This window comes from Haemorhous mexicanus, chromosome 3 (assembly GCF_027477595.1).
Source record: "Haemorhous mexicanus isolate bHaeMex1 chromosome 3, bHaeMex1.pri, whole genome shotgun sequence".
Lineage (NCBI taxonomy): Eukaryota > Metazoa > Chordata > Aves > Passeriformes > Fringillidae > Haemorhous > Haemorhous mexicanus.
This window is the reverse complement of record NC_082343.1, coordinates 22,037,708-22,065,348: the sequence shown is the minus strand read 5'-3', so window position 1 is coordinate 22,065,348 and position 27,641 is coordinate 22,037,708. Positions and strand designations below refer to the sequence as shown.

Here is a 27,641-nt window from a genome sequence, read left to right as displayed (position 1 = left end):
ATACACAAGGTGAGATACTTTTCTGTGGTGGCTACATTTGAAAAAAAAGAAAAAGGAAGAAAAAGCAGCTACTTCATACCAATAGAAAGTATGTCTGTGCCTAAAAAACCCAGCTCATCTTAGTGAAAATATTACCCCTGTAACACTGGCAAGGTCAGCATCAGCTTGGCTTATTTGTTGCCTAAGTCCCTGTTGTGCATGTTCAAAAATGTTTTAAGTTGTTTTGTTCATAAAGCAGCAGAGTTCACTTTGTTGTGCCAGATCACTCCTTTTTCTCTATATGCAGCTCCTCTCTCCCTCCCTATCTTTAGGCTTCTTGAGATTCAAAAGAAAGAAAGGAAGGAATGTGTTTTTCAAGATGAAACTCTGAATTCATTTTAAGTACTAAGATAAAATTCTACCTAAAATCTCGGTGCAAACAGTTCTCAGGCAGAAAAAAGGATGGTTCTCTTTCTTACTGAAGCCAGCCACTTGACGGTGATATAGAAGATTTTTATCTTTCTTCCACAGAAGATGAAGATTCAGGTTCAAATCATTCTTTTGTGAAGACGAGAGGAGAAAATACAAGAAGCTGGCATAAAAATTAAAAGCATTTCTAAGGACAAGTCCTGTGGCAACAACCTAGACAGAAAGGACACAACAAAATGCGAGTTCTGCAAAAGCTTTTTAGTGTATGATTTAATAAAAAACTCTGAAAAATGATTGGCAATATTAAAGGTTCCCTGACAAAAAGTATGTTCTTCAAGTCTGCAAAACAACTGTGCTCTCTTTTTTTCTCTCAGAGTATTCAAAAGCTTGGAGTAAGAATTTCTTTTGCAATAGTTTCTCCCTCAGAAAATCTTGTTTACTTTCTTCAGTTCAATGTAATGAAATAAAAAGGCTGATTCTTCAAAACCTATAAAAGGAAAAAATGCCAGCAGAGTGACAAAGAATACATAAAGCCAAACTAAGCAAAAAGGTCAGATTTCTCTCCTCCTCTTCCTTTCTTCCATCATTTTGGTACAGCTGAAGCAAACAAATTTAACTGCATTTGCTGTAAAGTTGTGTCTATAGATAAGGGAATCTTTGCCATCAATCTGGAGAAATAGATGGACCACAGGTGGACTATAAAAATGAATAAAAAAACTGGCTAAACAGCAGGACTCAAAGGCTTGTGACAAGTGGCACGAAGCCCAGTGGGCAGCATTTACAAGAAACTGGTACTGGGACCAATTCTGTTTAACATTTCTATTCATTAAAATGGATCCCAGGTGATGGGATGAAGTGTGCTGTCAAAAAGTTTGGAGCCAATTAAAAAGATAAAATTAAGGGCTGCAGTGGATACACTGCAACACAGAAAAACCTTAGCAGGCTTGAGAAATGGGCTGACAGAAACTTTGTGAAATCCAGCAGAGGCAAATGCAAGTCTTACAGTGCAGTTTTGGGCACTCTGGCATTAAAATAAAAAATAATAAATAAATAACTTTAAAAAAATAAAATAAAATTTAAAAAAATAAAATAAGATAAAATAAAATAAAATAAAATACAAAAAATCCCAAACAAAAAAAGAAATACAAAAGGTACTTGCAGCCTGGAACAAATCCAGTGGCACCAAGACAATCAGGGGAGGAAAGCACATGACATTCAACAAGAGTCTGAGACAATAGGGTTTGTTTAGTCTCAAGCATGGAAGAATGGAGGCAATTACTGCCTTCTTCAATTTACTCCCCAGAGGATATAAAAAAGATGAAGCCACACTTTTCTGGACCTCTACAGTGACAGAATAAGAGGCAATGGACATGACTTCATATGCAGAACATTTTGTATAAATATAAGGGAGAAAAGAAAACCAAAAGACAGGTCAATATTTGGAAACATAATTAGCTATATATGGAGAAAGGAAGCAGATAAAGCCCTAAACAGGTCTAGCTGGACTAAATATGAGCAGGAAGACTAGATTATTTCTCTTCAACACTAAATTACTACTTTATTCTGAATTAGGGAATAAAATTAATTTCTAACCATCGTAAATCATTAGTTGTATAAAGAAATGCTAGAAGATACCTAAAGAAGAAAAATAAAATAGAAGCAAAACTTGTTCAACTCATGCAACCTTCTCTCTACAAAGAAAATTGTCAATCAGAAAAAAAAAAGGCATCTCCTTCCTACTAAAATTTATTTGGTGAAATGAACATCTTTCCCAGTTTCATTGGGTTAGTCTGAGTTTATAATAGGATATATGTTTGGAAAACATTCTTAGAGGTCACAGAAACAATCCACTTACTCCAAAGCAGAATCAATTTTAGCCAGGTTATTCCTGACAAATGTTCATCCAACTGTTCTTTAAAATCTGCAGTGTCAGGCTTTCATTTCTTTCTCACAACAATGAATTCTTTTGCTCAGCTAGCCTGAATCTTTTAGGAAAAAAAAAAAAAGACAATCTACTTTAAGTTTATTATGAGTGCATTGCTGCTTTATTCACAGTAAACACAAAAAGTTCATTCTCTTCTTTTAAACTACGCATTTTTATATATTTTTACAACATTATAAGAAATTATAATTTCTTAAATTTCTCCTTTTAGTCTGCATTCTTCTAAACTACTCCATTTTCTTTGGCCTCTCCTCTTACACTGTTTTAGAACATCTGATCTTGCTCATTTTCTTGGTATTCAGTCATAAAGCATTCCCTAAAGTTCTGTTGGGATGTTTATTTGGCTCCACAAACTAATGAAAATATCTGTTCCTTTGTCTACCTATCAAATGTTTGCTCAAGATCCCACGGAGTGGAATTTATTTTACCTTACTGCAAAAAGAGTTCACTGTGATGAAGAGTTATGGGGAGATCCACCACTGAATGACCACAGCCATTCTCAGCTCCTCTGCTCAGAACAAATGTAAACGCCACCTGTGCAGTGTTCCATGGCAAACTCATTAAGAAACATCGTTACTGGAAAGACTCTCCACTCTGAGAAATGTCTGTGTATCTGAGCCAGAATCTGGCAGTAAAAACACTAGCACAGATATAAATATTTTTTTAAATACACATTTTTAAGACCACTTTAGAACACTAAAAATGTCATTGTAAAAAAAAGAGTTCTCCTTGTAATGCTTAATATATTAACATCTTACCTCATACAGTTATTTTCTAATTATTACAGAGCTGAACACGCATCATGTAGAGGTTAGCAAAGATTACATAGTCCAGGCAAGACATACTTCTTTTTAAGTGTATTATCCTATTTCAGAAAACTTGGAATCAAAGCAAGGCCAAACTCAAAACTTTCTTCAGAGTAGACTGCATTTTGATCAATATTATTTGAATAATTTTCTTTTAAAACAAGTTGCATCCAAGAGTAATGACATTTGAACTCCAAGCTTGCTAGTTCTACACCCTGTATAAAATAGATATTACTTCTGTTGATGACAAGAGAACCAGAAAGGCAAATGCAACAGTGGTACTACAGCATTCTAACTCCAGACTCACAGCCACAGCACACAAGCTGGACAAATAAAAGCAAAACCACACAAAATAAGTAATTTGTAAAACCTCCAAGCCAATTCTAGAGGTCCTTTTAAGTATAAAGTCCCACATTAAGTAGAATCTGAACTTCAGCTCCCCGTATGTTAAATCCTATCACTTGGTTGTTTCATGAAGATATGAAGATAAACACCTAAATACCCCAATTTTCAGAGTGATGGGAGATGGATAAGTTCCTTCACTGAAACAAGAACACTACCACTTAGATACAACAAATGCTGTTGTATCTAAGAACTTCAAGGAATGCAAATAAGTACTAAAAATCTAGTCTTCATCATTTGGGAAATGACATTATACATGGCTAAAACACTTCACATTTTGAACAGCTGAAAAGTTGCATGTAGACAGTATGAGCAGAAAAAGTCTTTTTACTTGATTTCCTCTCATCTAATGTGTACTCAGAACACACCTTCCTGTGCAGCTGGAGGGTTAGTTTCAGACAGGACACTGCTTAGTGTAGCCAGTGTTTATTGAATAACTTTTTTTTTTAAGATGATTTTGGAAAATTTCCCAGAAAATACATCTGCCCCTAATACTTGCACCATGGACTGTAAGACCAGCCAGGAAGGTAGTGAGGACAACTGCATTTATTAGCAATGAATTAACTGATCAATCTTTTTCTGGATTAACAGTGGGAGATCCCAGACGCACCAAGAAGTATCTGTCTGCTGACTGACACATACAAGCTGGCACATTTTTGTGTCAAAAATGTACACAGCTGCATGCACACTAAAGCTGTTCCATCCATAAAGCACAATTGCCAACTGCTTGTCTTCAGAAATGGGTAATAAGAGAGGGTCTCAACAACGAAACAACTGCAGAGTGCAGTTAAAGAATATTTTTCATCCCCTTACGTGTCTGTCTTTCTAAACTCTCCTGGATTTGCCATAATTTTCCCCTCCATCATATTTTGGAAGAAGGACAGATGACCTACTAAGAAAAACCCAGATTTATATTTCTTAAAATCTTTATTGAGTTACCAAACCTGAACTACACATTTTTAGGTACCGAGTGTAGACTGATTTAATCTGATTGTCAGTCATTACTAGCAGATGTCTGGACAAATTGCCTAGTGTGTTTTAGTTCTAGGTTGTGCCCAGATACTCTGACTATTAGCTCGTAGAAGAGAAAGAACACAATCCAAAGCTATGATGAATTATATTTATCCATACAGCATCATCAGCCATCAGCTGCCAATAGGAAGGGAGCTTTATTTTAAGATCTCCTAACCTGCCTGTCCAAACTCTCTCAAATCATCTCAGCCATCACAATAAACTTTACTAAAGGCATCAGTCTCAGCTTATGGAGCAGAATTAAACCACAGAGTGAATTGAAACTTGGGTAGATTGGTGTTGGGCTTGCTTGGTTAAAAATAGTCACAACTGACAACAAAAGAAACATATTTAAGGGTATTTTTCTAAATATACAGTAAAAGATGCAAACTGATGTCAGGAAAACCACTGGGCAATTTAGATGAGGAAAGGAGTCCAACAGCTGTTTCTACAGATTCCCACACAGAGACCGGTTGTGCCAGTCAACACAGTGTCAATATTTACCTAACACATTATCACTTTTATTATTATTTATCAGTCAAGTAAGCACTTAGCAAAAAATAAATGTGAAGTCATCTTCAACTTTTTTTTTTAAGTCAGATTCACCAAGTGATCATAGAGAAGCAAAAAGCTGATTTCTGTTTTAAACAAAACCTGCAATTGCACATACACACTTGCAAGTACTGAGTGCTGAAAGATTCTTGCCAGAATTACCTGTGGTGGATACAAAGAATGTCTTCTTTGAAGAGACAGCTGAGAGCTCTTCAAAGCTCCAGCATTTTTTTTTCTGTCAACAGTGCTGCACAGTCTTTGCAGCCCTTCTCTCCCTTAACAAACAAGTACCACGTTAAGTTGTGTCACTGCCACTGGTGTGGCCCCAGCACCATCAGTGTGCTAGTTAATGCTTGCTCTCACAGTCACCTAGGTTCCTTTTGGATTTCCCCTTCCTGCTGTCATTCTCATGACCTGAGATAAATATACACGTGCACACATCTTTCATACACCTTTTTTTTTTTTTTTTTTAAGTCTTCAGCTCTGCTGTTTCTTCCTTTAAACACTCATACTTCATGCAGGCAAATGCAAGATTTCACTTACAGACCACTACAACATCTCAAATGTGCAATCAGGTTCATTTCTGCAAAAAACTACTGTCTGTATCTTTGCTTTATCCTAGAAGTCAAGATATCAGCAAATGATGAGAACACAGAAACAGGACATAGGTCTCCTTCAATCTGAAAATCTCATGGTTCTAAAGTAAAATAACTAATCAAGAAAAAAGAGGGAACACTCAAAGGCCCAGAAACAGTGGAATTGTCTCAGAGTAGCAGGCTTTTTTCTTTCCTTAACAAAACAAACAGGATCACAACACAAATGCACTGAAAGCGGAAGACAGAGCTTTTTGAGTGCTTATGCAGCCCCAGGAATCCTCAAAAATGTACTAAACAAAACATACCTTAGCAGTCACAATTAATTAATTAAAATTTTTTATCCCAGAAGAATAAATAAAATCTTATATTTACAACTCAAAGGCAAGTCAAATATGCAGCAACATCACTGTCATGTATATCTCTCTGTCCAAACATGAGGTAATAAAAAGCCCACATGTCCAATGATTTCCACAGGCTTTTTAAGTGAGAATCAAAATAGCCCGTACATCACTAATCATTACATTACTTCAATAAATTAGAACCTACCTACGTTAACATAAAAGTTTTACAGAACATGATACTAAATGGTAAAATGAATGCAGGGTACAACTAGTACATTTTTAAAGTAATTTAAACACATTTACCTGTAAAGTAGGTATTGATGGGGAGAGTGGAACTTGCAAATCTGTAATACCCATTTCCTGGGAAACGGATCCCTTTTGTTACTTCTATATTCATTGCAGCTAAAGATGAATCCATCCTTTCCACCTGGTAGATGGGAGAAGGCCCATTAAGCTCTTCAGGTTCATCCCAAATTATCTTTACTGTTGTGCTGTTTATGCCTTCAACACGAGGGGCACTAAGTTTTCTTGGAGCTGAGGATAAAAAAAGTTATCCAGGTATCATTGTCCATAACATTTGGGGAAATATTTGTTGCACATAACAATCTTGGCAAAACATCCATGTTTAATTTTCTGATCTTAAGAATAAACACAGATATCCATAGAAGTTTAATTAGGTGAGGAAAAAAAAAACCCTCAAAAAACATTCTTAATCTTTATGAGAAACTTACTCTCAGTTGCACAAGAAATACTTTGTTTATTCAGGCCTTAGGCATACGTCTCTATAATTATATCTAAATTATTTTTGTTCTTAATCTTTGAGAATATCAGTCAACATCTTCATAAAAAGTATATTTGGATTCCTTCCTTCCTTGATGGCCCTCACATGCCAAACTCCCCATAAACGTGTATCTGTATGACTTTCACAAGGGGATGTGAGTGAAAAACCAAAGGAAAATTTGAGCAGTCATAACTCTTGTTACATCTCAGTATGGTACATGACAACAGGGGTCTCTTGTCACTGGACTTATCCTCACCAAGAGGAACAGAACAGCTCTCTCCCCACAGTCCTGCAAATCCATCCAGTTGTTCTCATGATGTGCACACCAGACAGCAGCTTGAGTTCAGATAATTGCTCACTTCAAGAAAATGACTCTCTAATTTTTCTCCACCAATTCTGGTACACACCAGGACTCCAAACAAGACTGTTTCCACAAAGGTAGCAGCATAAGATAATTTTACGTTATAGGATGATCCTCCTACTGTTAAACCCAATACTTTGATATTCTTTTAAACACTCTGATAGCATTAGCTACTCTATAGCTGAGTAATTAACTAAACTTATTCCATTTTTTAATAAAAGGATGTACAGTAAGCCACTGGAGGGCAGCATGACCTGTTTGGACAATGACATAATGGTCCTACAGGTGGAAAAAAATGGACCATCACTGAAACAACAGAAGACGTAATCTGGAGAAGTATGAGAACACTTTGCTATGTACAGAATCTATATACATCTTTTCCTGCTTTTTCCTCACCCTTCTTTCCCCAACAAAGAGAAGTATATAACAACAGGAACTTCACTTGTGCCCAGGAAGCGAAATACAATGACAACTTGTAAAAATTACTTGTTCCCATAATGACACAGTAAAGAGAAATAAACGCCTTTCAAGACCAATAAAACCTGAATTAAAATATGGGCCTTCAAAATCTGACACATTATTTCACAGCCCAGCATTGTACATAGCATGAGTTCTTTGCAGAAGGAGAGATTGCTTCATTTAAAATGAATTAATAACATCCTTTTAAACATTCCTGCATTTCCAAGATCATTAACACATTTTTCATTTTTCCTATTTGCCAGTAGTATATTACTTCTTTATTTTTTCTTTTTCTTTGTCCCCTACACTCCATAACTTGATATTCTTCTTGGAGAAAGCAGGGAGTGGGGGAACTGGGAAACTGCCAAAGGCACTATGTGCTGTAAATTCCTGCTTAGGTATCATTTATGACTTCACAATCTAATTAGTATCTCACGCGATGGTAGAAATTTACAATGTCAAAATTGAAGTAATGCACTGTGAGGTCATAAGCTTGCCTGCATAAGTAGGGCACAGCACTAATGAATTGTGGTATTAATGCACAAGTTTAAATAGAAAACATGGCTTAACAATCAAAACTTCACCTCTGAGGGAACCAGCCTACGTCAGCATTTTAAATGCGAACTGAAGAGGTTGAGCCCTCCAGTTCAGATTACTGATGGCAAAACAGAAATGCTAAAATTCATTACTCTTAAAATGCATACAGCTGACTAGCATTCAGAACAATAACTACATCTTCCTTTAAAGTCTAGTATTAATAAACGGCAGTTACTTGGACCATAATTATGGCATCTCTGATACCCAAACCCAAAGCTTTTATGGGGCTTATGCAATTAACTACTTAAATGCATCGTAACACTTGCTTCTCTGACAGGGAAGTATCGATTTTTTAATCATTTTCCAGTCTCCTCTAGCACAAATAAATGTACTACAGTTACAGTTAATGCACTGTGTACACGCATTAAACACTGGCATGACACAATTTATTATTTTGTGATATATGGAACACAAGACTACCTTTTCAGAAAGTAACATCCTTGCTATAGCACTAGTATTTAAACTACAGTCTCCTTGATGCTTGAGAATTCTTGTGCATCAAGACAGCACATCAAAACTGTACATAATAGGTTACATAAGAATTTAAAAACAAAAATGACAAAAAAATCCAAACAGAAAAACCAACTGCACACAAAAACAGAAGGTCTTGAAATAAATCTGTAGCACTAGCTCAGCAGGGTACTAAATGCTGAAATTAAAAATATTCAACATTAAAAGATTCAGTATATATTTTCCTAAAGGTGTCACTGTGGTACCTGTAGCTACTTTCTGAAAGATGAGTCGAGTATAATTTTACCTATTTAATTTTTTTTAGCCACGTTCTGTTAAGACACATCTGTCAAAATAATGAGCATACTACATTTTGGTGGATTCAAAGTCACATTTTTGTGTATTTTAATTATGTAGTTTTAATGTCTTGCTATATAATACATATTTAATATATTATACGGCTAAAACAGTATTTAAAAGCCCATGATTGCTGCATGCCATTGTGCAGCAGAGGGCACAGAAAAGACCAATAAAGACAGATGGTCCATACAGCTTATGTTGAAGTCATATATCTAAATATAGATGTTGCTACACAGGTCATTACAAACAAGCCTTTCCCATGTGTTTATGCACACACATGTACACAAAAATGAAGTTGGTAAGTAAAGAGCAGTTAATTTTGTTTTGTTTGAAATAATATCATTTTAGTTTTAGGCTCGAAGACAGATGCCAGCATTTCGCTCTGAACAGATGGTAATTCCATCTAATAGTGCATCTCTGTATTAGTAAGGTCTGTTGTGTATACAAACAGTAATAAACACTAGGTAAGGATCAAAATAAATTTTAATTGTTGACATTAAATTCTGGCAGCCATGGTTCTAAGGATACAATACTCCTTTCTCAAGTCTGTCAGGTTTACTAATACAACTGCTAAAGCTTTTCCGTACTCTGCCAGATTCTTGTCCCGGGAATAACATATTTACACTGTGGCTAAATTTTACAGGTTTACATATGTTTGAGTAACTTCTGCTCAGCTTACTGTAGGTAGGTATTTGTGTACTCTTCCTCCAAAATCTTCAAATAGACACTGAGTGGTTCCGGAAGATAAAAGCAATGAAAAGTATACCATTTTTAACTGTTGAATCCCAAATGCATACATACAAAATAAAAGAGACAAAATGCCAAATTCAAGGAAAAAAAGTTACAGAAAATATCTTTTTCTTCTCATACTGGAGTTTACCTTGCAGGTAAAATTGCACACCTCACTATGGGTCATGCATTTAATTTTTGATTCCAGTAATCAGTCCAGAGGACCTTGAGTTTACCATTGCTTTTCAGGTATGTTCTCCTTTCTGCACTTCACAATGGTATCAGTCATTTCAACAGCAAATTATTGAAGCAGCAATACCTACACCTTCCGAAAATATTTTGAGTTATAAGAGAATCTTTAGAGTCCATTTTGGACTCCTTCCCAAATAAAAGAACAAAACACACCCACAATGGACATGAAAAGAAAATTTAGTAACATGCATATGTTGCAATCATATTTCTTTTAAAAAAGATGTAATCCACTGTATTTTTTGAAAATCATGAAAAATATATTGCTTCCACCATATGGGACAACCAACGACTCACCAACCGATTTAAGATGCAGCATATTGAGCTGACCATATGTTACAGTGCTGTTGAATGGCTGAGTGATTCATGCCCGTCACATTCTAGTATATCAATTAAAGCTCCTTGAAGTCTGCATGATTTGTGTCTCTGTTATTAAACCCTGCTAATTCATCCCACTTACACATCTGTTATAAATCTCTAGGAGTGCTGCATGATTCATGGCAATCTGTGAGCATGGTACAGCAAATTCTTCTCCTTGTAATTAACAGTAAATTGTTTTACTGCCATGCAATGAATTTTTCAGTTATATTGCAAATGAACTCCTAAATGCACGGTTCTTTCCTAAGAACTGACTTATATTATTAGGCAATTAAAAAGTATTGCTTTGAACCAAAAGCTTTTAATCAAGAGGAATGCAACTTAAACATAGCTTTAAAACATTGGAAATTTGACAGAGAGGAAAAAGAACAAACTGAGCTGTTTTGAGCTATTTTATGGCATAATATGTGGTTGGTAGGGGAGAAGAAACAAATAACTTTTAATTCCCTACTGATTCCCTGAAACTCAAAGAGCAGTTTAACTACAGCTTGAACACTTGGCAAGACAAGTTTGAGCAGATTCTATTTATCTCGGAAGTTACTTAAGTCATCTGTCATTACGAAATTTCTCAGATTACTTTACACTTTTCTAATTGTAAAACAGCGTCTTTATTCTTGGAATAAATAATTGGATAATTAGCCAAGCTGAATCATCAGAGGATTCCAGTGCTGCTCAAGTGTTCTTGTCAAAGGTGAAGCAAATTCATTTCAGCTTTGCCTCTGTAGCTTTCTGAAGAGGCTTTGATTTTTTTCCTGCTACATTCTTGGCAGCAGCCTCAAATTCATGAGTCCATACATCAAGTCAGTAGTTTAACAACAAATGAAATTAAATTCAAAGAAGGGAAACTAATTGAAGGACAGCAACAAAAGTGTTTGGTAATGTGCTTTTTAATATGGCATGCCACATCTGCATGATAATTTTTCCTTTTTAGCATGGAGCAGAAAGTGACTAGCTTAATGAGGGATTATTCAAGACAGGAATGAACAAAATGCATTCATAACTAAGAACAAAGATTGTATTATGAAACGGAAACAGGCAACTGCCGAGAAGTAACTGGATGATTGGTTTATGCATTATGAATAAAAAGGTAGAAAAATATTTATATTAGTATTCACTAATGACTATATATACAAGATTGTTGTAATTAAAATTATAAATTAACATATTAAGAGTGCTTGTTTAATCACTTTGGGTCCTATTCACAATGAAGAGACTTATGTACATGCATGCAAAACAATCTGTTTCCAGGCCAGCAGCAAATGGCCCTCGTATTTCTTTTCTGTAACAAAGGAAACTATACATTTCTTACTACCTGATTAATGGGTATTGGTGATTTTAAAATTGAGGCATAGCCTTTTGTAGAAAAGCCATTTATGACAGACATTAACAAATGAGGCTTTTGAAAAGGGTCTGCGCCAGACCTTATTCATGAATGGAAAAAATGGAAAAAAATGGACAAATTACTCAGATTAAAAGGGTAATCAAAAATAAAACAAAAAGGAGTGTAAGACAGCCCAGAATTACCCCAGCAAACCCAGAGGCAACTCCAAAGCCCCAAATACAACTGGTTGAGAAGTCTGCCAAGAAGCCAGATGCAGCTGGTGCTGGAAGAATATCTCCAACAAATTAGCTTCTGAACCTTGTAATTGCCATCAAAAGCAAAAGATCAGGAATACAATGTGCTGGGTAAATACAGCAATCACAAATCAAATACTTTGCTGTGTCTTAAAAATTGCTTTTTAAATTAACTAAAAAAAAAAAAGTGCAAAGGGAAGAAGAACTTAACTACAATAAGTAAGCTTAGTCACACAGCAGCTCATGAAACACAGTAGTATGGATTGTTTAAGGCAACCTTTGACTATACGATTTGAGATCAGTAGCATAAGCAATTGTACTGGTCCAAGCATTCACATGGCTAATTTCATCCTGCTGAAATGACAGAAAATGATGGGAATAAAATGGCATTTCTCTGCTTCACAAAAAAATTTTGAAAACATACATGTTTTGTGTTGGTAATTCATCATTTCATGCAGACACATTGTCACAAAAATAAACTTAATAAACTTTCCAAGGACCAGGTTTCTCACTGGCACCAGCTAGTAAAGTTCTATAGGTACCATTTCAGAATCCTGCATGAGAAAAAACCATGCAACAAAAACTGCTTTTGAAATTTTAAAAAAAAAAGCCTAAGACCTAGTAAAAACAACCGACTGAATGGCATTCTCAAAAATAAATAGGAATTTGAACATGGCAGAACCCAGAGAGAAGAATAAAAGAAACTTTTGCTCTATGTATTGAGTTGAATGTACAATTACTGTCTAATATTGCTCTCAGTTACACACATGCAGAGCCACTTGATGATCTTGTTATGGCACAGACTAAAGGAAAGTTCAAACTGGATTTCAAATTTTCAAATAAAGTATGAACAATGAACTTTTCCTCATCTACCAGCCAAGGATTTCAGTAGCATGAGCAGAATACTGCAGCACATAAAAGTATTTCAAATACCACAAGGACTGTGGAAGCTGCAGCTGCTTAATTTACCATTTAAAAGACTGATTAAAAAGTATGAAACACTTCTTAATTAATTGCATATTTAAAAGTCTGCTATTTATGTATTTGTATCTGAACAGATCAAATTTAGGTTCTCTTTCTGTCTAGTCACCTTCTCTTTGAAGGTAACAGGGATGGGTAATTCTCTTCTATTACCTTCCTACACTTATTTTGATCTTTCATGCCAATACTGCATTTATGCTAACACTGATCTTCCAACAATTTTTACCATTCTTGGAGCATCAGGCATAACTGTTATTTTATTTAGCTCACCCTCCTGGCTTCATATGCATTTGTAACACTCAGCCTTTTTATAAAATAACTCCATTCTTAGCAAGTTACTTAGTTTTCTCACACTCTCCCCTCCCATTCTTCTCATTTGTCTTCTTTATTACCATTTACAGACATTGTGGGTGTATGGATTGGTGAGGAAGAGTGATTTTGCCAGTTTGACAGACACAGGGTCATATGGCCAATTTGAGTTTTCTTTCCTCTGCTCCTATAAAGCTACACACGAGATATTCCTACTTCAGATGCCTATATTGAACCAAGTTAGAATGCATCCACTCATTAAGCTTGTTTCTGGTTTTTACCCAGTCACAATCCAAGACACTTCTCACTGAAAAATCAGCAGACTTTTCCTAATGCTTCTGCCCCCTTGAATGCTGTCCTTAAATTCTGCTCCTGTCTGAAGTAGTCTCTTTTCTTTATCATTTCAATCCTATCTCAAAACCCCCTACTTTTCTTCCTCAATAATTTTGTTTCTAGTTATTTCATGCCTCTGTTTCTGCCTTTGTTTTCATTTTCTGTCTGACAATGTATTAAGGAAAAAAACTCCACTAAAAAAAAAAAACCACCAACAAAAAACCCACAAGTCTTCAGAGAAAAAGATTACTTTTAAAGAGTATATTTTTTATAACTAGGCTTCAAATTATCCTAATGGATCTGAACAAAGCTTAAAAATTACTTGAGATTTCTAGTGGCAAATTTTAGAAGCTATTGGCAATTTCCAAAGAAGCCCCTTCCTAGTACACATCTGTTGGATATGCCAAAATCACAGCCATCAAGATAGCCATTGATTGAAATGTTCCATGTGATAAACCTAGACATGCCATACATAAAGGTGAGTGGACATGGTTTTCCATTATCCTCCTGTCCTCCTCCTGAGGATCAGAGGAGAAGAATTAGTCCAATTTAGTACAACCTCTACCCCAATTTAAAACACAATTCAAAGCTCCTGGATTTTGTTACGATGCAAGGGGACCATTCATGCTGGAACATGTTCAGTCAAGACTTCCTCCAAAAGGCTGCCTTTGCCAGGGCATGGAGGGGGACTGGCATCCAGCCAGGTATGTTGGCTCTTTGCCAGGGAGACATTCCTTCATGAAAAAGGACTCCCCAGAAGTCCTAGAAAGACAATTTTAATTTCATTTTGCACATCTCAATGACAAAAAAAGAAATGATAGAAATGGACTAAGACTTGATTATCTATTTTTACAAATGCCTGGGATTGGTTTTCTCAATTTTGTTTCAGGTTTTAACTCCCTTTGATTGTCATCATGTAAGTGCTGCTTTTAAATTGTCTTTGGAAACACAGCTTTACAGAACCTCATGGAAGGAAACATGCATATGCACACAAAAAGAAAAAAAAATAAAAACCAAACCTCACACAACCAACCAAAAAAACCACACACACAAAAAAACCCCTGCATAGATAGGATGAAACAAATATCTCCAGGAACAAAAAATGTGACTTGTGGAAGACACATGCAAATTGCATGCAAAATGTAAGTTTTTCATTTTTCAGTTTGCCAAAATTTAACACACTGCAATAACATGCTTTAAATACAAAATAAAAGGAACACAATACAGCACTGATTCTTTTCTTTCAAGGCTTACAACAATAAGTAGGAAAAAGCTTCACCACAAAACAGCTAATAAATGGGGACATGCCTGCTATGCTATTTTGTATTCTCCTGTCTTCTCTAATGTGCTAGGTCTCTCAGTATTAACACAACCAGGGAGGAGATGGTCATAAACAAGCTGTCAAGCATAACTAAGCTATTGTTCCTGAATCTTTTAATAAATGTATAAATGCAAAGTTGGATCATTTGTAGTAATAAGGTGTGCTGTTTAGACAATATTTGTTTCCATGGTTATCAGCATAGACTGGAACACCGCTCCTCATGGTTGTGTGGAATGGGATAAAGTCATACAAGTAGGAGGCTCTCTATATGGCCAGCCTTCCACATAAAAAAACCCAAAAAAATGGAAAGGCAATGAAATAAATAGACATGAAGAACTGAGGACAGATTAGGGGCAATATCCCAACACCTTAAATATCACTTCAGCAGAAAATTTCCAATATTTTCCTATGTGAGACAAAATTACATCAGAGGTAATTGCAAAGATCATCATCACAACATCCATATGACACCACTAACTGCTTAACATTTTTAGTTGTAATTGTTTAACATTTTTAGTTAAGCATTTTAGCTAATATTGTGACACTAACTAACGTGTTTTAAATGCCTATACAAAAGGAAACCGCAATGTTAAGTGGTCAGCTCTCTTCAGTATGCCACGTAGCATGGGTTTGAGCTTGTATTTATAGTATTAAAGAACTACCCTGACTCCTTCATTCCATGAATAAAGAGACTTGTAAAGCTGATATTCCTAAAAGTTTCTCTCTTAAAACCCTCTTGAACCTCTGCTGTCGAAGAAGTGAGTTTAGGACAGTCCTTTCTTCAAAGGAAATACAGGCTTTCTCTATCTCTGTTCTGGACTGATGTGTATTTTCCCCTAAATTTGTAGGCATTACCTATGAAATAATGACAATGCTACTGAAATTAACTTGAAGACTGAAAATGCATTAAGGTGCACAAGAACATATATGCAGTCTCTTTAGCACTGTTCCCATATATATGTAGATACATACCTACAAAGCAAAATCTCAAATCTCAGGGGCTAAATAAACAAACATTTTCAAAAAAGCAGACCCAAAGCAGGTATGTTGCTTCTGAGAAGACACTATGTACTTAGGTTACTCTTAAAGCCATACAACTCGTCCTGCATGTGTTAAGCAAGGCATTGTCACAGCTGGAGCATTTTAAGCTTCTTGTTATGCAAACACACTTTGAAAAACACCAATAACAAATTAACAACTTCTTAGCATCCTGAATGAATGAGTGGATGCAGCCACATTTATGTGCATTCACTGTTTAAACGCATATGAATAAAAACCATACATATCATAACTTGCAACTGAGAGAGCAGTACACAAATCCTACTGCCATAGCAGAGTACCTTAAACCTCCACTGAAAACATTTTGGGTTTAATCTGTTGAAACAAACAAATAATAATTAAGCAAGACACTTTGTATTAATACAACACCTACCCTGCCACTGTGCATCAAACTAGGACCATCATCATGGTATTCATTAGTAAACCATGTGTCGGCTTTGCACTTTGCTACAGATTGTTTCCTTACCAGCTGCCAAGGTTTGCCCCATGCCTGGCTCACTGGTTACACAAGCAATTTGATTGCAGAGAGTAACAGTAAAGTTGTACGTCCTGTAAGGTTTTAATCCTGTTGCCATGTAGGAGAGCTCGTGAGCCTCGGCTATATGCAAAACCTGCAAAGACAACAGATTGGAAGACAACAGTTGGTTAATAATATTTTCATTCCTGTCATTCGATGACATGATCACTAATAAGAAACTTGTCTCTGAACTTGCAGGTTCCTTCACTCAGATGTGTGAAAGCTTGAATAGACCAACTGAGGGAGAGGATTATTTTGGAGAGTCTGAACAAGCTGGGATTTAGGTAATAATACTTCCCATCACACGGTTTTATGAGGTAATAAGCCAGTTCCTGAGTGGATAAATGAGGAAACAAAGTTATTGCCTCATAAAACTGTGTGGTGGTGCAGTTATCACTACAAACAGTGCAGCGACAATTGAGATGACGAAAATGACACTATTAAGTTATGAAATCTGACCACCATTGAAGGAGTGACATGAATAGCAGGCATTAGGAGGGAGGGGAATAACAAATACCTACAAACACTTGCATCTGCTTTACTTTAACATCAGTATAAGCTATCAGTGGGAGGGGAACTGAATAAACTGTAGCATTTTAGATATCTTTGTTATCAGATGTTTTTGCATGAAGAATCTTGCAAGCCAGTGACCAGAAGCAATTGGCATTTATGTATTGTTTTAACAGCCCCGAGAACAGTAGTATCCCCAGCTGATAAGTAAATAAACTGAGGCCCATCTGTGGTAATACCAAAAGACAAAATCAGCTCTGAATGAGAAATACAATATGAGAGCACCAGATCCACTCCCATATTCTGATTATGTATCATGTTTCTGCCCATTCCTCAGCTTTCATCAGCTTACTACTGATGCCATGATACCTGTTTGCCAAACCCAGTCACTCAAACATTACAACAGTATTTTAAATTCACATATTTTGACTTTTTAAATGTTTCTTTCCAGTACTTTAGGTTTCCCCACTTCAAAAACTCATCCAGACAAGTACCTTTTTAAAGAAAATCTACATACCTACAATACAATATGGCTTTAGGCATATTAGCAAGTACAGCAACAATATAGAACCAGTATATACAAATATCAAGGTAATTTAAACTTTGTTGCACAAAATTCCCATCTCTCCTAATTTTGAATCTCAGCTTCTACTGAAAACAAGTCAGATCAGAAAGACAGCTTAAAATGCAGATGTATTACACAGCATTATTTCAAACCTGTAGGTGATCACAGAACACGCGACAAACCGGGGAAAAAATTCATCACAACACCTCAGAGGACATCAGGTTTTATCAATTTTATTATTAACAGTTAGGAAAGACTTAATGTAACTAACAATAATACCTGGGAAAATGGTGGCAAGGACCTTTGTTCAGTCATCAAACTGATGCTGTACCCCATCACTTGTCCTCTTGATATATTATCTTCAGGTTTTTCCCATGACACATTAAGGGAATAGGGTGAAAGAGGGAATACTGATGGAGATGGCATGAACACTGGGGCTGAAATAAAGTTAAATTAATAATATTAATAAAATAAGTGAGCAATATGTATAATGCAAGCTTCCTCATTGTACTTGCAAAACACCATTTCAGACAATCATTTCTTTTCTCTTTCTAATCTTATTTTCAAGTCTAGCTGGAATTTTCACCTTATTTTGGTAAGTGCTTCACTCATCATTCTCCTGTTTTCTACTCTGGCTGTGAATGCAGATTAAAACTCTGCCTGTGTCTTCAAAGAAATACTAATCAACACTACAGTCCTATCCCCTGTAGCAGGTAGGAAAGTACATACAAATGAAAAGGCCTTGAAGAAGAACTTCATGCAACATGGGAAAAAACTGATAAAAGCAAAAACTGTTCAATACTTCAGCATCTTAAAAGCAATTCTGTTTGCTAGGCCAGTTTGAAATTAACATGTCTCTCACTTCTCACAAAACAGTTCCCCTGTCTTCCATAGTAAATCTGTTAAAGGACTGTTTGCACTGCAGTTAAATCCCCACCTGATTCCTCTGTAATAATAGGATACCAACTCACAGCACTTCTGCTACATACAAACAACTGCACTAATGGACCTCTTCCCAAATACAATTTAACACTTTTATAACATATAATATTTAGGAACAGATAAGCAAAAAGGCTCATTTTGAAGGAGGAATTAGTTTGGCCTGCTGTTTTGCTGGAGTAAATGACTGAGGACATGTTTTCAAGCAAGCATCGAACAAAAGCATAAGTAATGTAAGAGAGATGTTTAATTGTTACCATAGGCTTTATCAATCTGAAAACCATCGATTTCTACTGAAAGCATTGAAATAAATTGCTGATATTTGAAATAATATGTCATGTTGCAAAGCCCTTTTGAAAATCTGAAGAGAAGGGTCATAATATGAGAGGCTGTGAACTGGTTACATTTTGATTAAAAGAGGCCATATTATGATACTTGGCCTCTATAAAAGCCCACGAAGAGCTGTAAGGAGTTAAAGAGCACAGTTGGCTGTCTCAAATACGAAAGACTTAGCCATGAGATAAGCACAGAAGGAAGCGACAGGATGGTGTTAACTCCAGGCCCACTGCATGAGAGATCTGCTTTGCTCATTCTGGTTAAAAGTGCCCAGACAAAGATTCCCACTTCAGCAAATGGTGTGAAGAAGCAACTGCCCACACACATATCACTGGTCAAACAAAGATCACCCCAAGTCTTGGGACAGATGGCTTTTGCAAACACCAAGAACCACTGAAGGTCCCCTGAATATGCTTCTCTGGATACCTGGAACCTGGACTGTAAGATAAGCCACCACAGCAAGACTTGAGATAAGAAAAAGATGTTACTATTGTCCAGACGTTACCTCAGACCCAGCTGGAGGTTAAAAAACCTTGGGAAGAAGAATGTATCACTGATAGTGGACACAAAGAATGCAAGATTTATGGGCCACAACAAAAGCCAACTTGGCAACTGTGCTGAAATCAGCTCTGACTGGGTAGAAGGTAAATCCATCAGGGGAGATCGTGACCACCAACTGATAGCCCATCAACCCAAGAAACCCACTGACACAAAAAAAAAATAGAGAGACTGAGGCTAATTAGCATTAGAAGCAAGGGAATCCTCTAAGCAATAGAATAAGAGAACTCTGTAGCCAATGCGAATTAGTTCTTTTATTTGCTAAAAAGTATAAATAGCAAAAAGTTACGAATGACCTCAGAATCACCATTGAGAAGACCAGAGTGAAGAAGGACCAACAGGACATTGCTGGATCTATGGGTGGCAACTATCTTCTGTTGATCACTCTCTCTCCCCGCTGTGTTTTCTCTTTCTTTCTATCTCTACACCTAACATTTCCTGTTAAACAAAATCCATGTAATTGACTTTGGCATATGGTCTCATTTGAACCTTAATTTGGATAGAGGCATCTCTCACTAATGGGGTCTCAGCAGAAGTTTCAAGCAGTATACTCCTGAAAAGGGAACCCTCTCAAGGTCTTCAAATTAAAACACTGCTTGGTATATTTTGCAATCTTGTAGTTTAAATGTAGGGTTAATTGAAATGGATTATTTTCCTCAATAACATGGCATTATGATAAAGAAAACGCTTTTGCTTTTCATGCTCAGTTCTGAGATCATCTGACCTATCTTTAATTAGTTAAAAAAGTGAATTTATCTCTAGTTAACCATCATTAAACACTTTTATGGAAAATTAAGAATATACGCTAATCTACATTTTCCTTTCATTTCTGTCAAATAAATTCAAACCAGTGCTTACCAGCCTCTCCTGTTCGTCCTGATATCCAATCTGAAGATATGCTACCTGCCATGTTTACTGCTAGCACATAAAATTCATACTCTGTGAATGGCTCCAGGTCAATGACTGTGGTACTTGTCTGTGGTGGAGCCAAGGCATTTTCATTCTGAGATTCCACAACGGGTTGAGGACTGAGCCATCCACTGCTTTGGAAAATACGAATTTCAGGATGAAGAAAGTTCCCAGCTGATTTTAATTTTTTCCTCATGTAAAGTTCATATCTTATAATTATACCTAGAGGAAAAGGCCAGAAAAAAATAGTGAATTTAAATTATACTGGAGTTCTACTAAAATACCAACTTCTTTTCACTTTTTTTTTTTTTCTTTAAGACAAAGAGAAGAGAACTTTTGAGTGAAATTGTAATTGTTTTAATGCCAACATTTTAAAACATATTACTGGATAGGAGATACATGTACATCAGTTTTATATCAATGCAAAATTATTATATACACAGGAAGGCCTCGCCACTCTGGGGTAAAAAAAACAATCAGTGTTGTGCTATGAAGCAATACATTATTTAGGCTGGATCCTGAACGTAGTTTAACTGCAATATCTTAAAAAATCTTACCAGAGATTTCTTGCAAAGCCACAAGATAACCGCCATAAAATTTATGCATTTGGGTCTGTATTCATGCACTAAACAGGAGAGGTATAAAAGCTCTCAGGAGAAAGAGCTTTTCTCTTTGTCTTTGGGGAGACCAGGAAATCTGACCAGACATCGAGGCAAATATGAGAATATTGCTTAAAACTGCTTGCGCTGGCCATTAGATGCCTGTCATGGCTATGGACTATGAAGAATGTATGACACAGGTTGAGGCCAACAGTAAATATCATAACCTCCATTGTAGAAACTGCCCCTCTAAACACACAGTTATTGCTGTGTGGGCATTCTTCCTATCCAATCTGGAAAGAGCTGGAAAATTAGATGCTCGAAGTGAAAGCTGAGCTCCCCAAAGACCCATGCCCATTCTGTGAACAGACACAAATGTTTGTTTTCACTTGCATAAATACTTCTGCTTCTGTTAGTGCAAGTTCACAAAAATTTCATCACTCATATATTAAAAGATAGTTTTACCAAAAAAATTAGTGGTATTACAGAGGTATCCTACAACAGCTGTGTTCTCAGTTTCAAAAACCTAAAATATTATTACACAAGTTAGACCAGCAAATCTTGGCAATTGCCTAATCCCTAACAAAGTTATACAGGTAATAGAATTGGCTACTGCACATGACGGATGGCTTCAAAAACAGACTTCTCTGTTAATTCTTAGAATTTTTTCCATAACTGTTATCTGCTTATTTATCTTTTGTCAGGCAATACTACCACATCTGTCTGAACTAAGCAATCTGGCAAATTAGGAAAAAATTAATTTTACTGTAAATGTTTGATTATAAATGTGATTTTTGCTGAAGCAGATGCCACTAAGTGCTAAATCCTGGACCAAACTGTCAGTGGATTTCTGGATTCTGGAAGAATAAAACACAGACTCTGAGGATGCCCTTAATGGCAAATAGGCAAATTAGGAAAACGTCTTACTTCATTTTTCAGTGCATGGTGCATGGGCAGGGATGCTCTAATGAGATTTGAGGAAATGTTGTTTTTCCCTTGCAAAGACTTTGACAAAAGTAAAGACAACATCCTACCATTTGGTTTCTCAGGTGGTGACCATTCCACAGCCAGTTCTGTAGAGCTGATGGTTTCTACAGTTGGTGGGTGTAGCCCTTCTGGAGGAGCCTGTGCAGTAACTACAGTTACTGGCTGGCTCTTTAAGCAGCCTCCACTAGTACAAGCTTGCACAGAAAAAACATACTTTGTAAATGGAATGAGATTCCAAACAATTGCTGAAGTCTTTAAGCCTTCATACTGACCACAAGGCTGAAGATCAACCAAGCTAGTACAAGTCAAAATGTATTTCTCTATGGGCCCAGAGTCATTGGAGACGCTTGTCCAGTAAAGTAAAACAGAGTGGTGACTAACAGGAAAGACAGGATTTAAATCCAAGCTTCCTACAGGTGTTCCAGATTTTGTTCTGTATGTCACTGAGTCACTTCTTGTAAAACCATGAACATTGCTGGCTTGGATATAATAGGAGTAGAAGGTATATGGAGCTAACATGACATCGGTGAAGGTCTGAACACCTGAAACAAACAGGTGAGAAGAAAACTGTATCAGTCTTAAGACATTAAAAATAATCTCAGCTGCTATACCTAAATTCTGTCCAGCTCTATTCCAATACAGATTTATGCCTGTCCACACACTCTTCTTGAGATTATAAACATTGTAACTCCTCAGTTTTTTTTAGCACAGGAATAAAAGGTCCCCTTTATCCTCTATTATCTTCCACTGCACAATAGCATCATTGGAGAAATTATTTTTTCACGGAACTTCTAGCTCCTGCTTTAATCATGAAGATTAATACAATTATCTTTTCATTCCTCTTTTTCTTCAAAATAATTATTTCAAATGTAAATCAGCATCAATATTAGAGAATATAATTAAGAAAAAAAAAAACCCCAAACCATTGTGCAAACTTTTAGACCTCTTTTTTTGATTAATTTGATGGCATAAGACCAAATATTTCAACTTCGTGTGCTTTCACTTCCTGATTTATACAACAATGCTTAAAACCTCATTTGAAAAGCATTTGATCTTGGATAAGAAGTGAAATAAAAGTGCAAATAATTATTAAAGAGGTATATACAAAGCTTATATTTACCTGCCTCACCCCTACTTGTCCCAGCAAACTGGCCCCTGTACAGGTAATAATTGGCATAGACTCCATGATTCACAGAAGGCTGATCATATATATCTTTATTAAGAAACCCATTGTTCTTTTATAAACAATTACAATACGGCTGGACCTAATTGGTCCTCCAATCCAAACACCATCACCACTGGCTAATTAAGAAACCACTCTTTGATAAACAAATCTCCATAACACATTCCACATGTTCACAATACCAGGTGCCGCGAGTTAAGACTAAAAATTTCATTACTTTCTCTGAACTTCTCACAGACTTTTCCCAGCATGATGCCTGGGAAAGTTAACTGTTGCTCTCTGTGACCAGAGAGCTGCTGCCACACCTACTTTCCATTATTCTTAGTTAGCAGTTTTTTTAGAATCTTTTTCATACCAATTGCCATTAATTGCTCCTGTGCATATCCCAGAAGCAGTTACACATCTTAGTCATCACAGCACAGTATGAATTTATGTTCAACCACAACACCCTACATTCTTTTGCCTTAAGAAATAGTTAACATTGACTAATATTAGTATGTATCAGAGCACAGATACACACAAACTTTTGCAAAGCAAATGAAGTGGATGAAGCTATTTCTACGTTCTCTCTGTATATCCACGCTGGCAAGCCAGCCCTGCCCTGATTACAACTTAAAGAAGAGGACCACAAAACTCTTAAGTATTGCTAGATACTCAACCTTTGACATAGTAGCACAAAAGCAGCAGAGTCAGCCCAGTAATTGCTTACAGTACCTCAACTCCTTATAGCACTCGCAACATTATCACTGGAGTCCAGCAATAATGAGACCATGTTATGTCATCTTCAGACCTTGCCAACCATGGTACTTCAGGAAGGGCTGGGGAACAATTCTGCCAGCTGAACAGTGGCTGCTGAGACCTCCTTGTGCATTAGTAGTGAGCAGGCAGAAGATGCAGCAGGATCTCCCCCTGCACTTGGCACTGGTGAGGCCCCACCTCAAATCCTGCGCCCAGTTCTGGGCCCCCACTACAAGGAAGACATTGAGGTGCTGGAGCATGTCCAGAGAAGGGCAGTGGAGCTGGTGAAGAATCAGGAGCACAAGTCCTGTGAGGAGCTGCTGAGGAAGTTGGTGTTGCTTGGTCTGGAGAAAAGGAGGCTCAGAAGAGACCTTATCACTCTCTAAAACTTCCTGAAAGGAGGTTGTAGCCTGAGGGTCAGGCTCTTCTCTCAAGGAAGAGGATGACGGGAAATGACCTCAAATTGAGCTAGAGAAGGTTGAGTATTTGGTATAAGGAGATTAGATATTAGGAAAAAGATATTCATGGTAAGGGTGGTCAGGCTTTGGAACGAGCTGTCTGGCTGTGTGGTAGACTCAAGATGTCTGGAAGTATTAAAAAAAAAAAGATGTATTTGAAGACATGGCTTAGAGGTAACATGGCAGTGCTGGGTTCATCATTTGACTTAATGATCTTAGAGGTATTTTCCATCCTTAATGAGTTTATGATTTTGTATTTAGTTACATTTATAAGTAATTAGAAAAAAACTCGTTTTGGAGTTAGAATTGTTAGTAACTTTAGGGGTTTTTTCACATTGCAGAACAAGTAGTTAATTTTATCCTCAAGACAAAGACTGTCTGGGAAACCTGAAGCTGAGGTTTTCCAGAGCAGTTAAGAAAACACTGTTTTGATTGGGCATTCTGCAATACTATTATCCAGGTCACCATGCTGATTTTCCATGGGAAGTTAATATTTTTTTATAAAACCTTAATTTAGCCATAAGATGATGTTAATCCACTTGTACTTTCACCTCATAAGCATTACAAATTCCAAACTATATTAAGAAAAAAAAAGCATTATGAAATGTTCTGTCAGCATTAACAATGTATTTTTGATATCCAAACACCAGCAGATGATTTAATATCACTAATCAGGGGGATTTCCAGGAATGTCAAAAATGCCTTTTGAAACCAAATCTGTGTATTTAAGAAGATAATGTTTTGTTAAACAGAAACACGTTAATGTCTCATTATCCAGTTAAATACAACTAGAATATTTTTTTGCTTTCTACAAAGCAGAAAGAAAGAAATATAAGTAGAATAATGAAATAACATCCTCAATGCACTGTTTCAAGTATGATACTAAATAGATGTATAACAATGAAATATCATAGCTTTTCTTTTAAAATTCCTATTTTTTACTAAAGTTAGGCCTTTAAACCACATTAAGGTGTTGGAATATTCTCTATTAGTTCTCTAATTTTTTTTAAAATATATTTCTTTCTCTCAATCACTTAATCTCATGCTTACATGGGGTCACATACCTTTCCTCACAGTATGTACTGCAGAGTGCCCAAAGTCACAACATAAGCCACATAGTAATGAACTGTAAAACTGCAGCATGAACCAAAACATAGAAATGTGAGGTGCATTCCAAAGATTCTGGGCTTCCATTGAAAAATAGTTGTTTTTTTTTTTTTTCTCTCTCCAGGGTACATACCAACAACTAGAGAGACTCAACTTCTGCAAAACATTAATGCTGCATTGGTAAGAAACTGCAACAAACTGAAGAAGCTCCTAGAATGGAGGTCAAACCTTAGTGGCATTAAACCACACTCGTCCTCTTAAAAAAACCACTTGTGTGCCATGTATACATACAGACAGTATCCAAATCCACTTCCTTTTCTTTGATAAATGGATCAATATTAGCACAAAATGGCCTTTCCATCTTGGACAGAGTGTTGAGTCCTTTAGGACTGCCTTCTGAGGATCCCTTGGCAAGCCTCAACATGAGAGAAGTGGTGCTGCTAAAGACAAATCAGGAGCTACACTGATAGCTTAACAGAAGGTGCTAAAAGTTAGAGGCCACAAAAAGCTTTGCTATCTGTTAACAGTTTAAAATCAAGAAGATGAAAAAAGAAGTTTAAGCATATTATGGTCTCTTCTGTTCACCTTAATTCTTTATCTGTGACTTTGACTCTTAGGTTTTGGCATCTGTGTATATTTTCAATAAATACTTTTGGTAAGTCAATTTTAAAGCTTTTCAGATTAAAAAGTAAATAGTTATTAGCCATTTTGGGTAATTCCATTTGCCAGATTTTAGACTATGGTATTCATTCCTTTCAAGCAAAACTAGTTACACAGAACAATAACTCATTAAAGCGAAACAGGATAATATATTCAAAACCACAGAGAATGATATTGACAGGAATGAGAAATAGCTAAGAAACACCACACATAGATATAGATATACACACACACACAAATACAAAATCTTTGATGCAGCCTTACTTACTATAAGGATGGTAGTCTTCAGTTGTATAAATTTCTTCCTCATCCCTATACAGCTGGTAAATAAGCCTGTTAGAATTTGGAGAGTCAGGGGAACTCCATGAAAGATTGATAACAGAGGAATTGAGAACTTCTCCTGTAGGAGGAGGTTGCTGGAAAGGAGCTAAAACATACACAAAAACTGAAGATGTAAAAATCAAGGTAATCAATCATCACACAAATTTAGAGAAAAATGCAAAGAAACTGCTAAGTATTCTTCACCCAAAATACCCTTTGTGTAAATGCACAGTCACCAGGGCAAGACACTAATAGACTAAACCAATCCATCCAAAAGCTCTTCAACAAAGCTTTTTATCCACGAAAAAAATTAAACAAATTATGAATAAATTTAATCCCCCTTTCCACCCCCAAATAAAGCAAGCGTTTTCCAAAGAGGTGGGGTTTCCTTTAACTGTATTTCAATGTATTTCAAGATCTTTATAAAATGAGAACCTATTTACATGGTCACTTTATTGAAGTTTCTACATCAATTAGGATTTATTTTTTCAGAGGATTCATTCCATTTTAGCACAGACCAGGCATAAACTCCTCAAGTAAAATACAAATGCAAAGTCCAACTAAGTCCAGATTTTACTGAAGTGTTAAAATAAGCTCACTTAATACAATAAAATCACAAAAACATAAAGGGTGAAATTTTTAAGTTTATTTAGGCAATTCACTTCCATTTGTTTCCAGTGAAATTCAAATCCATGAGAGTAAGGTATCTAACAGTTTAAGAAATCAGCTTGACATGTTAATTTGCCAAAATTTGACTCTCCTACTACCTCCATTGACTTTGAAAAATGTGCTACCTAATTGCACTAGTTTCAATAAAGAGAAAAACAAACTTGAAGTTCAAAAGACAAGTGCCTCATTTTAAGAAAGAGCATTCAAAATCTCTTCTGTGGCTCTTCTGTCATCCAAATGTGTGATCACGGTCCTAAGATAACAGCTAATACTCAGAAATTAAACTTTATATACATATATACACACATGTTAATTTAACATCAACATACATTTTGATGGATGGACTCAATTATCTCAAAGGTCCTTTCCAACACAGATGATTCCATGATTCCGTACTTATATTATTATTATTCAGGTCAGAGCATGAGTCCACAGCTTGCTGTAGGACCTCCAGTAATCCAGTTACACTGAGGAAAGCCCTACTCTCTGTCCCTTACACCATGCAGCAGCACAAAATAAGACAGGTCTGTTGTGGCAGATAGTAACTGCTGTCAAAGGCAGTGCGTGGCATTTCCCCATCCTCTT

The 27,641-nt window shown here is 36.3% G+C and overlaps 1 protein-coding gene across 1 annotated transcript in view; it reads right to left on the bottom strand.

Moving 5' to 3' along the window:
- Window positions 1–27,641, bottom strand: part of USH2A (usherin) — a 373,434-nt gene that overhangs the window by 269,338 nt on the left and 76,455 nt on the right. The window contains exons 15-20 of the mRNA XM_059841048.1: window positions 26,335–26,493; window positions 21,968–22,462; window positions 20,284–20,556; window positions 17,872–18,029; window positions 16,467–16,611; window positions 6,362–6,592 (exon numbers count right to left, since the gene is read on the bottom strand). Coding sequence (XP_059697031.1) covers window positions 6,362–6,592; window positions 16,467–16,611; window positions 17,872–18,029; window positions 20,284–20,556; window positions 21,968–22,462; window positions 26,335–26,493 — 1,461 coding nt within the window. The remainder of the gene's footprint in view (window positions 1–6,361; window positions 6,593–16,466; window positions 16,612–17,871; window positions 18,030–20,283; window positions 20,557–21,967; window positions 22,463–26,334; window positions 26,494–27,641) is intronic.